A 12,506-nucleotide genomic window follows, 5' to 3' on the forward strand; every position below is an offset into this window, starting at 1 on the left:
GCATTGCATATGTGAACTAATATGAAGTGGAATTACATCTGATTTAACCACTAGTATTCTAGAGAAACTGCAACAGGGTTCAAGAAATTAAAGCATTGTTACATGTTAAATGAAAATGAAAATATTATTTGGCATTGCATTAATAAGTTTAGCCAAATGAATGAATAATATTAAAATATTTTCTTGACTTTTGGAGTCATTTCATTAAATTAATCTTATGGTAGTGTACTGTATGTTTACAGTATTAAATATTATGTCATTTGAGTTCAAAATAGATTTATATCTTGGCATTATAGTATATTATTGTTGTGAATGTTATTAGAAATTACTGGGTTCAAAGTTCAAAGATCCAATTTAATGTCAGAGAAATGTATACAATATACATCCTGAAATGCTTTTTCTTCACAAACATCCATGGAAACAGAGAAGTGACCCAACGAATGAACGAGAGTTAAACGTAAGAACCCCTAAGTCGCCCCCTCCCCACCCTAAAAAAAGCAAGCATCGTCACCATCACCGAGCACTCAAGCGTGAGCAAAGCAATAGCAAAGACTCAGACTCTCAGTTACCCCAAAGACTTCACGTTTCACCTGGCATTCGACATTCCACAGGTTCTCTCTCTCCCTAATAAGGGAGAAGGAGGTGTCCCCATTTTCCCAGAGTTGAGTTATAGATTGTCTTAACATATGGAGGATGATAATGGTCACAAACTGGCACCACAATAGTGATGTAGTTAGCCTAATATTCAGAAAGCTCCTCTACTGGACATCCAGTTTTAGATAATAGGCACAAGGAAATTGGGATTCCTTTATTTTGATATGATAATGATTGCCAATTTGCCTATATCTGTTGTTTTTCGATTTAGGACTGTCCCAAGTGAGCCAAGACATTCCTAAGAGGTTTTTAATAAATGAATTACCAGGTTAAACCATTCTTAAATACACAGTGACTTCACACAGATTGTATAGAGTGTGATTTCATCTCTAAAACAGAAATGGATCAGTGCCTCTGAAGCTTTCTTTTCATGTCCCTTAAGCATGCCCTCAATGGTCTCAGAACTCCTTTGACACTAGATTCTCCTCCATCTCCTCTCTAAACTATCTCATTCATTGGAAAAATATAATTCCTTGTTCCACTCACACTAAACTGCTGATCCTCCATTTCGGAGTGCACTCATTGGACACTTTATTAGACATAGGAGTGGCCACTGCCTGGTGTTTTTGTATGGTCGTGGCCTTTTGCTTCAAGGTTCAATGTGCCGTGTGTTCAGAGATGCTCTTATGCACACTCATGTTGCAATGCATGGTTACTCGACTTTCTGTTGCCTTCCTGTCAGTTTGGCCATTCTCCTCTAAAGACTTTCATTGACAAGCTGTTTTCACCTACAGAACTGCCACTCACTGGATGTTTTTGGGGGTCTTTTTGCACCATTTTCTCTATACTCTTGAGATTGTCATGTTTGAAAAGCCCAGGAGATCAGCAGTTTCTGAGAAGTTCAAAACATCCCGTCTGGCACCAACAATCATTTTAGAGTCAAAATCACTCAGATCACATTTCATCCCCATTGTGATGTTTCCTCTAAACAACTGAACCTCTTGACCATGCCAAAATGTTTTTATGCATTGAGCTGCTGCCACATGATTGGCTGATTAGATATTTGCATTAATGAGCCCGTGTATCTAATAAAGTGGCCAATGAGTGTGTATTGGAAACAGTTGCCTCTCTGTGCAAATTGTCCAATGTAAAGAGAAAATTCTTGACCACTCTGAACTCCTAATGGTTTCCATTTGCTTGGGGTTCAAAGTTATTTAATATGTTTTCACTTTTCTTACACAGAAATGGAGTTGGCTTCCATAACCATGAACTGCTCCAAACCTCTTTGAACTCCATGTTCTCAGATTGCTTCTCTGACATTTAATCTTAATTGAGCCTTAATTTTAAGATAAGCACTTAAATGAATCATAGAGTCATTGATATTTATTCCGCAAGTTTGGGCCATTTGGCCTATGATGTTCATTCTGGCCCAACTAGAGTTTAGATTAATTGCTCTTTCCAGTTACTTTCCTATGTTATAATAATATTGGCACATGTAATTAATATTAATGTTCTGTTGTTATTAATCATGTGTTTTATACAATTATAATATTAAATAACACTCTATGGTATTATTCGTGACATGATTCAAATCGTGAGTCAGGTTGTACCGTCGTACCTGTTTCTGTAGCACCCCATCTGAATCCAAGTGGAATTTTTAATCCCAAATAGAACAATCTTTTTGTAATTCTGTTCCTGTGTCAAACAACTCTTCCTCATTGACTCCTGAGTGAACACTAGTAACAATTATCCATTCTATCTTCCTACGGACGTAAGAACATAAGAAACTTTGACCTATTCTCAGCCCTTTACTCATTGCACACTTTCCTTTAATGACAAACATTGATGTTTATGGCCCAGTACTTAACTTAAAATGCAAACATTGCAACCTTTGTTTAAATTCATCCATCCATGAGTTTGATATTGTATGCCAAACTCTATCCCTGTACTTGAGTATATTTTTGTTGTGGGAAACACCAAAAAGTTCCTATCTGCACAGATTCTAGGCTAATCCAATTTTATTTTCCCCATATTTCCCTCAACTGCCTGTGGATTCTACCAATCAATTATATACTTTAAAGATATTTGGACAGAAAAATGGATAGGAAAGATTTGGAAGGACATGGGCCAAATGTGGATAATTGGGACCAGATTGCCAAAAGTCCTGTTCTCATGCTTTATTACTCTATGCCTCTATACAGTAATTTATAGATTCTATAGGGTGACTTACAATGGATGGTTGATTTATTTGGAATGTGAGAGGAAACCAGAGCACCCAGTGCAAACCACGTGGTCAAAGGGAAAAAGTGCAAAATTCACATAGACATTATACCAGGTCAAAATTGAACCTGCTGCTGCTTTGAAGCAGTAGCACTACTAGTTATGCCACTTTTCTGGCCCAAATGGGTTCTCCAACCACTTCTCCTTCAGCCCTTTCATTACCTCTCAGTATTCAGCTGCCTCAGTTCCATGATCCAGAAGTCCCTCTTGATAAGCTTCAGGTTTGAAAGTTTCTCTTCCTTTAAAGTCTTCCTTAAAACACAACTCTCAGCAAACATTTGGTCATATAAGCACAAGGGATTCTGCAAATGCTTGAAATCCAGAACAACGCATACTCACAATGCTGGAGGAACTCAGCAGGTCAGGCAGCGTCGATGGAAATGAATGAAGAGGTGACGGTGCAGGCCGAGACCATTTTCCAGAACATGGTTACATTCCTGATTTATCCTGTTTCTCTTTGCTTACTTCATTGGGACATCTTGGGATGTTTTTCTTTGTCAATAGTATTACAAAAACATAAAGCAACATTCAAGTTGAATAGCTAAAGAACTAGGGAAACAGATAACGGTAATTTATTATTATTTATTTTATTCAGAGCTATAGCATGACAACAGTAGCTTCTGGCACAACAGGACCGTGTTGCTCTATTACACCCATGGTAAGCAATTGACCTATTAACCCGTACATCTTTGGAATGTAGGAGGAAACCGGAGCACCCTAAGGAATTACTTAGGCGATTCAGGATGTTTGGAAGGTGGATGCAGTTTTGCATTTAGCAGAGGTGAATATTACCAACGTGTGTGGTTCAAACATTGTCAATATTTGTGTCAGTGTGGAAATCTACTCATGAGCCCATGTTACCAAGAGGACAGTAACATTTGATGTCAGAAACTTGAGCAATTTCAATTACCTTGAATTTATTGAACTGCTACTAAGTTTGTACCAAATTTTGCTTAGTATTGCATGACTTCATCTACCTGTTATAGAACCTAACAAATTCACATTTCAGAGCATTTGAGAAATTCCAAAGCCTTATATTCATGTCTTTTCCACTGAGAGAAGACACCATTGTGCATCAGGTTTTGGAAAAACAATTGCAAGCATGCATCTGCATTGTGTGGAAGACCTCTCTCCAATCACTTTCTAAGGTTTCTTAAGTTGATTTTTAAAAAAGTCATGTGCCATGTTAATTCAAGTAAAGGAACAGTTAAGTGCAAAGAATTTGCCCTCTGTTATGGATTGGTGCGTAATATAGTAGCACATGCATGTTATAACTTGCTTCTGCAGTTCAATTCCTTTGAAGTCAATGGGTTGAAGCTTGTTGGACCTTGCCTCAGCCTCTGGTACAATGCTCCTCATATTAGCTCTGCACCTCTTGCAACCTTCAATCTCTCAACAACCACAAAGCTGCACCATTATATGCAAAGCACAAAAGGTGTGATTGGCAATCAAGTCTTAGGCAGTGTAAACTGAGGTCTACCAGGTGCATGGCCCCGTACTTCATCTGTCAAAAGTCTTTTCACTTGTCCAAGTATCTTCCATAATCATGGAAACTGTTGAAAAAAATTATAAAATTAATTATTAGTGTGATAATATAATAGGTTCACTTAAAAATGAATTGATGTAAATTAATCTGAAGATTAACATGAAAGAAAATAAATCACTAACTCTTACAACTGCTTTACGCATTGATATGCTAGCTGTAAATCTCAATGGATCCCTTCTCTATGATGTTTTATTCATATATGGGGATCTAGACATCTTTAACAAGGTCCGTCCTTCCTCATTTGCTGTTGGAAAGCAGTCTTTTTGAACTGCATAACTCTAAAAGTAAAGGTACTCCCACAGACACGTTGTGCAGGGAATTGCAAGGTTTGGGACAGCAACACTCAAGGAATGGCTATACATTTTCAAATCAGGATTGTGTGTAACATGGAAACGCAACCTTGCCCAAGGAAACCAACTTTGAGAAACAGTGTACACCTGTGCCTACTTTTCCCTCCACCCTGCATAAAAACGTTGTTGTTGAAATTGCAGAGCCAGGCCAGAGCATGTATTTCCCAAAAGTATTTCTTTCCCTCCTTGTCCAATGCATCATTGCCTTTAGTTTTAGCTATTAATTAGTCTTTGGATAATCCCTCCACCTCTCTCCCAACTGTACTCCCCTCCTAATATTTGATCCCATCAATGTGAACAAAATACTTTAAAAAAAATGAAGGACACTTCCAACCTGCTAGATATCTCGAAAGTGAAATTCCAGCTCACTGTAGATTGTGAAGTGAGTCAACCTGTTTTTCACATCTCATCTCTGAACATAGTATTCTTACCCTTGCTGCTAGCTGTCAAGCCTGCTTGGCACATAAATAACAGCAGGGATGCTGGATCTGTTATTGGACAGCATATCCTTCCCATTTTTTTCTTCATAGCCATTCAAATCAATCTCTAAATGGGAACAGGGACAATGGATTCTGAGAAGGATCATTGGAGGTTTACCTGCCCAGGTTCTCTCTCTTAGTTGGAGACATTTATTTCATTTTGATGGTTTGATGCATGTTAGTTACCTTGCTGACAAAAAGAAAACTGACTTAATTCCATGATGTCTCTTCATGGATCAACTTTTAGTTAGACTATAATAGCTGCTGTATGTTTTCCCAATTAAGTATACACACTAGCGATAGCCAGAATGTTTTATATTTAGTTGGGCAAAAAGATTGAGATGAGCAATATAATAGTTCATTAACAATTATGAAAATATTTCTCAATATAATTTGTTGGTCTTGATAATGCTCATCTTTTTGCGCAGCGGGTAACAATTACTACATATTTGAAATTACCCAAAAAATATAATTGTTGACTTTTACTTTTGATGTTTTTTTAACTTTTAAAAACCCACACTAAATATCCAAATTGATTGTAAAAATACTGGGATGCAAACATCGCATTAAGATGGAAGCAAAATGAACATGAGAGTATAATAGAAGTGAAAAGACAATCAAAATGGGAATTAGAGAAGTCCTTCATTGAAGTAGAGAATTGTCAATGTGTGGAAAAGTAAAACAGGTTAAATTTTGTCTGAAGTAAAGCTATCATTTCTCTTTTAAATGCCAACTTGTTTTCCAGCAATTCCATGCTGATATTAATTCCCTAGTGTTGTATTTCTAGTAGAAATAATTTTACTGAATTAATGTATAGCAAATATTTCTTCATTGATGAAGTCCTGATGAAGAATCTCAGCCCGAAACATGGACTGGTTATTCCGCTCAGTTGATGCTGTCTGCCTGCTGAGGTCCTCCGGCATTTTGTGGTTGTTGTATCTTGACTGACATTTTTTTTTTGCTTAGATTTCTCTGGTTGATACTAGAATAGTGTCATTGTAGCCTAGTGGTTAGAACAGCACTGTTACAGCTTGAGGCATTCCGAAGTTTGGAGTGCCGGCATCGCCTGAAAGGAGTTCGTACGTTCTTCCCTTGAAACGTGTGGATTTCCTCTGAGTGCTCCAGCTTCCTCCCACAACCCAAAGACATACAGATTAGTAAGTAAGTTGGTCATTGTAAATTGTCCTGTGATTAGGCTAATGTTAAACAGGCGGGTTGCTGGGCAGCAGAGCTTGTTGGGCTGGAAGGGCCTGTTCCCTACTGTATCTTCAATAAAATTAAAAACAAGATTTGACTGCAAGCTTCATATTTTTGAGACTGTTATTAAATCCATGGCATCCAGAAGTTATTCTCCAATAATAAGGTTTAGTGTGAGAAAAATGTAAATCCCTAAAAACACATACTCTCAACTGAAATTATTATTATTGAAAATAATATTTTGGAAAGAAACATTACAACAGTTAATAGCAATAGTTGTTAGTTAATTGGGTGAAGGAAAAAGAAAATTTAGTAGTTTGTGATTGATTATATAGATTTTAGTGGATTAGCCTCAGACAAACTTTCTATCTGATTCTTCAGAGCAGTTTGAGGATAACTGGGAACCTAGGTAATCTCAGTTACATTTCCCGAAGCTGTGTTTTTTGGTCCTATTGGGAGAGGACTTAGTCAACTACAGAGTACTGAATACAGTAGACTTGCCCTAGAGAATGCACTTACTTCAGCAGAACTAATAAATAATGACGGAAAGTTCTTAATAATTTTATGCTGTTTCACCAAAGATAATGAATTCTAACTACTCCAGAAAGAGTTAGACATATACAGTACCTTTTCTCCAATGACATACCCAAATTGAAAAGATTTCAGCGTGAATATTCAACTGGGTCAAAAATGTAATTAAATGCCAATTAGTTTGATTTTACACATGATTCCTTCAATCTGGTAATTACCAATGACCTGAATTTTTCAGGCAGATCAAATCCTGTGGGGTTGACTTACAGCCAATAATGGTGATGATTCTCTAAGTCACCCTGAAAATCTTGTCAAGCACTGGTATGGCCAGGCCAGTACACTTACTATATGTTTGTTGTGCCAAAGATCATTTCAAATTTTATCATACAACAGTTGTCATATTTTCTACATCCAGAGAAGACCCATAAAATGGAGAATATCTTGCAATATTGCTATTTAGCACCACACTGAAGATCTTTATGAGAAGAGGCTAAATGCTCTGACCATGGAGATCAATTAACTGCTTGGAAGATATGATTGGCAATTATGAGCTTTCTATATCCAGGCAATTTAGGAAGTTCTAACTTCTATCCATATACTGCAGCTTCAAAATAAAAAAAATTGAAATGCATTTCAAAACTTGCCTCTTTTCTCAAGTTGCTTCTTAAAACCTAACTAACCTACTTTCTCTTCATCTAACTTATGTCAGATTTTGTCAGCTTAGACTTTTAAGAAATGCCTTGGGATATTGTATCCAGTTAACGTTGCTATATCAATGCAAATCACCTTAAATATTGCTTGAGGGGCAATAAGCCAGTAACAAAGCTTAAGTAACAATCCTGATGGCATATATGATGAAAAGTTTCATTTCATGTCTGAAGAATGTTGTGCATTAACTACACTGATATTATTATTATTGGGGGAAACTATAGATGTATATTCTGGTGTGAATATTCGTGCAGTTTTTACTTTTGTAGGATGGGCAATTTAAATCAATTACCTGTGTTGTTCTTGTGGTTTGGGATTTCATGAAAAAACCCAGAGATGAAAAGAATTAAGAGCCAGAATTATGTTGGTGTGTTCCTGGCATGTTGATATTTGATGCAGTTTAGATATTATCGGATTTAGCAGCTATTTCACAGTTGGTCTGATAAATTTAATTATTCAGTTGCTGGGCTGGTAAGCAGTACTTGGCCAAACACATGATCTGAGTGCAGGATGGTCAATAACTTTGCATTTTAGTGGTTTGTTCTACATGCACTTCCAAAGTTAAGTGCCCACTATTCCAGTTTTCTAAGAGCTAGAAAAGTGTTCCAAATTTTGAACATGCTAGAATACGAATGATATTATCTTCATTGTCATAAAGATGTCTAAATGTCACATTGCTGGTATTTTAGTATTTCACCCTTCTGCTACAGCAGTCTGCATCACATACTCAGTTCGTAAATTTTACAGTGTAGCATTCCACACCATAGACAGCTATGGTAAATGTTAGGTTTGTCACACCGGGCATCATACTCCAATAATGCTAATATGCGAACTGCTTATTATGTTGTCCAAGGATTTGTGACATTATGTGCAGGCCAAGGTACATACAGTGATCTGTATCCTACAGCTTTAGATTTGTTTTGTGTGCCAAATTAATATTGGAACAGTGAGAAGTAGGAGAAAAAAATGAGATTGCAGAATGTGGAATTCTGAGCAAGAAAATAAATTGCTGGAAGAACCCAGCAGGACACGCAACACCCGTGAAAGCAAAAGTGATGTGTTGTTAATTCAATCGAGTTCCTATGACAGGATTAGGTAGGGCTCGGGGAGTGGGGGGGGGGGGGGGGTGAGCGAAAGAGAGAAAAACAGCAGGAATGGCCACTTTATAGAAGTGCAGAGGGTGGGGTGGGGTGGGGTGGGATAGGGGCTGGTGGGTGATAGGTGGAACCAGGCGGGAAGAGATTTGAGGGGGTGGGGGAAGGATGGTGGGAGTCAGGAAAGAGATCAGAGGAATAAAGAGCTTGAGCAACTGGATGTGGGTTCCCTGAAATTGGAGCACCCCTTTGGGGAAGTGGTGGCAATGGGATCATTGGGTTTTTAAAAAAAAATCTGTGTGCGTCATTTCCCCATGTGAGCCAACAACTGACTACAGTTTCAGCCAATACTGCTTCAGAACCAAACTCAAGTCAAGAATGGGTCTGCACGTTTAGTGATTATGGTAAGATGGTTCGACTGCACAGTTGTGAAGACTATTGTGATGTCAAATGTGGAAATATTAATGAATTATGAATGCAAAGGAAGTAAGAGATGCTAAATCTATTTAAACATTATGAGGATATAAATTGGGTGGACAGAAATACTTTGAAACAGATATTTTAAAGAAAAATTTAAAAAAGCATTCATTCAACAAATGAAAAATAAATGAACATTTTCAATATTCTTTGGTCTGCAAACTCAAATTGGGAGCTTCATGATCTCTTGAACTATGATGAAACCTAGGAAAGTAGAAGTTTGTTATAGATGCTCTTAAATATTTAAGGAAGTAATAGCCAATTAATCAAATTTATAGCCCCCCTTCACCCACTGCCCCATCAAACTACATACCAAATATAACAAGACAATCCTTCTATCATGAGATTTATGGGAATATGTTGTTTCCTGCTTGGCATTGCTGTCTGTTGCTCCTCCAACAGTGCCTTCAGGTCTGCTGCAGGGGCATCATCCAGGGCCCACCACTCACTGATGTCTTGCTCCTTTGGGTGCAGCATGAAAGGTACATGGCTATATATATTCACATGGTTGATACTAGTCATTTGCTGTTCATACCAACTTGCATTGCAATACTGCTTTTAAAGCCTTAGACATTTTCCCAGGGCTGTTTAACATTACATAACTTATCCTGTTATTAGCAGATGGGTTTCAAGAACGAAATCAAAAGTTTCAGTGCACAAATTTTATTGATAATCCATGCAGTAGTGCTCACGCACAGAACAAATGGTTATAATCACACCTGAAATGGGAAGACGAGTAGTTCTGAGATCACCTTAAGTCTTTACACATCCAAATCCTAACTACTTGCCAACACATCTCTCCCTCTCAGTTCCACTCTCTTCGCACCATGTAATTATATACAAATATAAATAAAACTCCTTAAAGGGAGAATTAGCTTATCATTAACATTAGCTTGGATGAAGCTCATTTTTCATAGGCCTAATCAGTACATCACCTTAATGATAGTTTCACATCTTGATCAGGTGAAAATTTCAATTCTGTTCCTCCACTTCTATATCACATGTGACAATATAAGATCAGTATTTAAAGCCAGTATTTTCTTTTGCAGGACTATCTATTCTGCCGCCTGGTTATAAAAATCTTTAGCACTTATGAACCTTGGCATAATGACATACCTTTCTTTATCACTTTATCCTGAAACTAACCATTGTTGCAGGATTATCTCTGGCCCTACAGGTCAGTGGGTATTTCAACTCATTTTTTCAAGCAAAGTCCTTGTTAGTATAAAATACAGAGCAATCAATGACAGCGTGGCATTGGCAGAATTCTTCAGGACAATCTCGCAGCATTTACCGGTTATGCACCATTTCAATGTAACGGTGAAATTCTATATCTTGATTTAAGTCAACCCTCTTCCACCTGCTTTTATCTCATTCGGAACAGCGAGACGGCCAAAATGGCAACAAGAACATTACGATGTTGGGGAGAGCTTCGTCAGTTTCAGATCTAAACAGTATCCAATTTAACAGCAGTCCATGATTTTGAGAAAAACGTCAAAGCCATCAGTTTTGAAGTGAGTGACTTTTTGGCGAGAACCGCAAAGACGAGCGGGTTCCAATTCTGAAATAAACGGACCAGACTGTAAGCACATTCAATTCCAAAGGCTCAGACATCAACTCTTTTGAAAAATCTCCAAATGTTCCCTCGAAATGAAAACAGAACAGAATAGCCCCAAGATGATACAAGAGGATATTCCTAATTGTGTTTGTTTTTTAAAAAAAGTTTAAAAAAAACAAAATAAAACTTAAGCCACATCTTTGGGATCCGATGGACATTTAAAAAAAGAATGAAACGAATGTTGACAGTAAAGGATTCAAGAGATCGCTGTTAAAATAGGGAAATGAAACAGGATTCTCGACCTGGGGTCATTTATAAAAATGAACCATTCTATGCACTACATCTGCCCGCTCGTCTGCCCCACTGTTGCAGATTTCTGATCTCACATCCCTATTTTTTTTTACGCAAGGCAAGGTTACAGAGCAGTGGTGATTGTATGTGCGGGACAAAAGGTTAGAACAGCTCCCGGTAGCAGTCCCTCAGTCTCCAGCCAGTCGCCTACACTCCGAATCCGCTGACAGACGGGACTCTCAGCTCCAAATACACACGCGCGTACTCAGTAGTGTGTTACCCTCATCCCTCCAGAGGAGCGCAGCACACTTTAGAGTCAAGCGTGTGTGCCAGTGGAGGGGTATCTCTCTCTCTCCCTGTCTTCATCGTTCGCTACGGACATCGTACGGAGAAAGGAGAGGGGACAAAAGCACCGGTGGTCGGTCCAGCAGCACCCCGCCCAAGCAGTGCGCCGACAGACAGCGTCTCCTCGGGGCAGTGGGGCCCGGGAGTGAGCCGAGCCACACGGAGCCGGGCCGCCGCCGCCGTCTGCCAGGTGAGGGCTCAGCGAAAGCTGGGCTGCGGGGGCCGGAGGGGGCTCTTTCTCGTTTGCGCGCCGCGAATCGCTTGAAGTTGTTGGAGCTGTGCATTTCCGTGCTGGCAGAAAATGGCGCCCCCCGGGCTGGTCTCCTGCCCAGGGCAGTGGGGCAGGGGCAATGGGAAGAGGAGGCGAGCCCGGCCGGCACCCGCTATCCCGGTGCGCGGCCGCCGGGCTGCTTTACGAATTAAAATCTAAAGGCATCTACGCGAGACCGTGTTTGCAATGTATATTTACGCGTTGCTGTAAAAAGTGGATTTGCTTCGGAGAGGCGAGCAGGAAAGCTCACTGTTTATAGAAAGGAAGAAAAAAAACATTCTGGCCTTTTTGTGCAGTATTGGAAAAAAAATGGAAAATAATGCCGGACTTGAATTTATATTTAAACACAAAGAGCACGGCGCACGCAACCTTGTCTCCGAGTTAGCTTCCCAAGCCCTGGGGCTTTGATAGGCGCGTAAAGGCGGAAGGGGTGACCCCAGTTCTGTGCGCCAGGCTGCTGCTTTTGGAGCCGTTCTGGAGGGCTGTGGACAGCGCTTTGGCACGGGCAATCAGCCCAGTAACGGCAGCCTGGCGACCGTGCTAGTAAACGCCTTTCTTTTAAGGGGGAAAGGTAACAATTAAATGTTGTGACAAATGTAAAAAAAAATAGAAGAAAGTCAGTTGGATTTCCCCTGGCCCTCTTTGGATGTCGGGCTGTTTATTTTTCCTTGCATCAGTATTTTTTTCTGCCTGCTGTGTGCATCGTGTCTTGTGTCCCCAGCTTACTGCCTTTGCGCCACAGACACACTGGCGAAGGGGCTACAGGCGGAGAGCACCATTAGGCG

General features: G+C 39.4%; 2 protein-coding genes across 3 annotated transcripts in view; one reads left to right on the top strand and one right to left on the bottom strand.

The window, feature by feature from the left end:
- Positions 1 to 9,947: 9,947 nt before the first annotated feature.
- The window catches only part of LOC132397674 (uncharacterized), a 42,914-nt gene continuing 40,355 nt past the window's right edge, over positions 9,948 to 12,506 (bottom strand). Inside the window, exon 3 of the mRNA XM_059976442.1 lies at positions 9,948 to 10,817. Coding sequence (XP_059832425.1) covers positions 10,704 to 10,817 — 114 coding nt within the window. The 3' untranslated portion in view covers positions 9,948 to 10,703. The remainder of the gene's footprint in view (positions 10,818 to 12,506) is intronic.
- znf800a (zinc finger protein 800a) overlaps positions 11,241 to 12,506 on the top strand; it is a 137,907-nt gene continuing 136,641 nt past the window's right edge. For both annotated transcript variants that reach the window (XM_059977889.1, XM_059977891.1), the window contains exon 1: positions 11,241 to 11,640. The gene's annotated coding sequence lies outside the window, so the exon portion shown is untranslated. The remainder of the gene's footprint in view (positions 11,641 to 12,506) is intronic.

This window comes from Hypanus sabinus, chromosome 8 (genome assembly GCF_030144855.1).
Source record: "Hypanus sabinus isolate sHypSab1 chromosome 8, sHypSab1.hap1, whole genome shotgun sequence".
Taxonomy (NCBI): domain Eukaryota; kingdom Metazoa; phylum Chordata; class Chondrichthyes; order Myliobatiformes; family Dasyatidae; genus Hypanus; species Hypanus sabinus.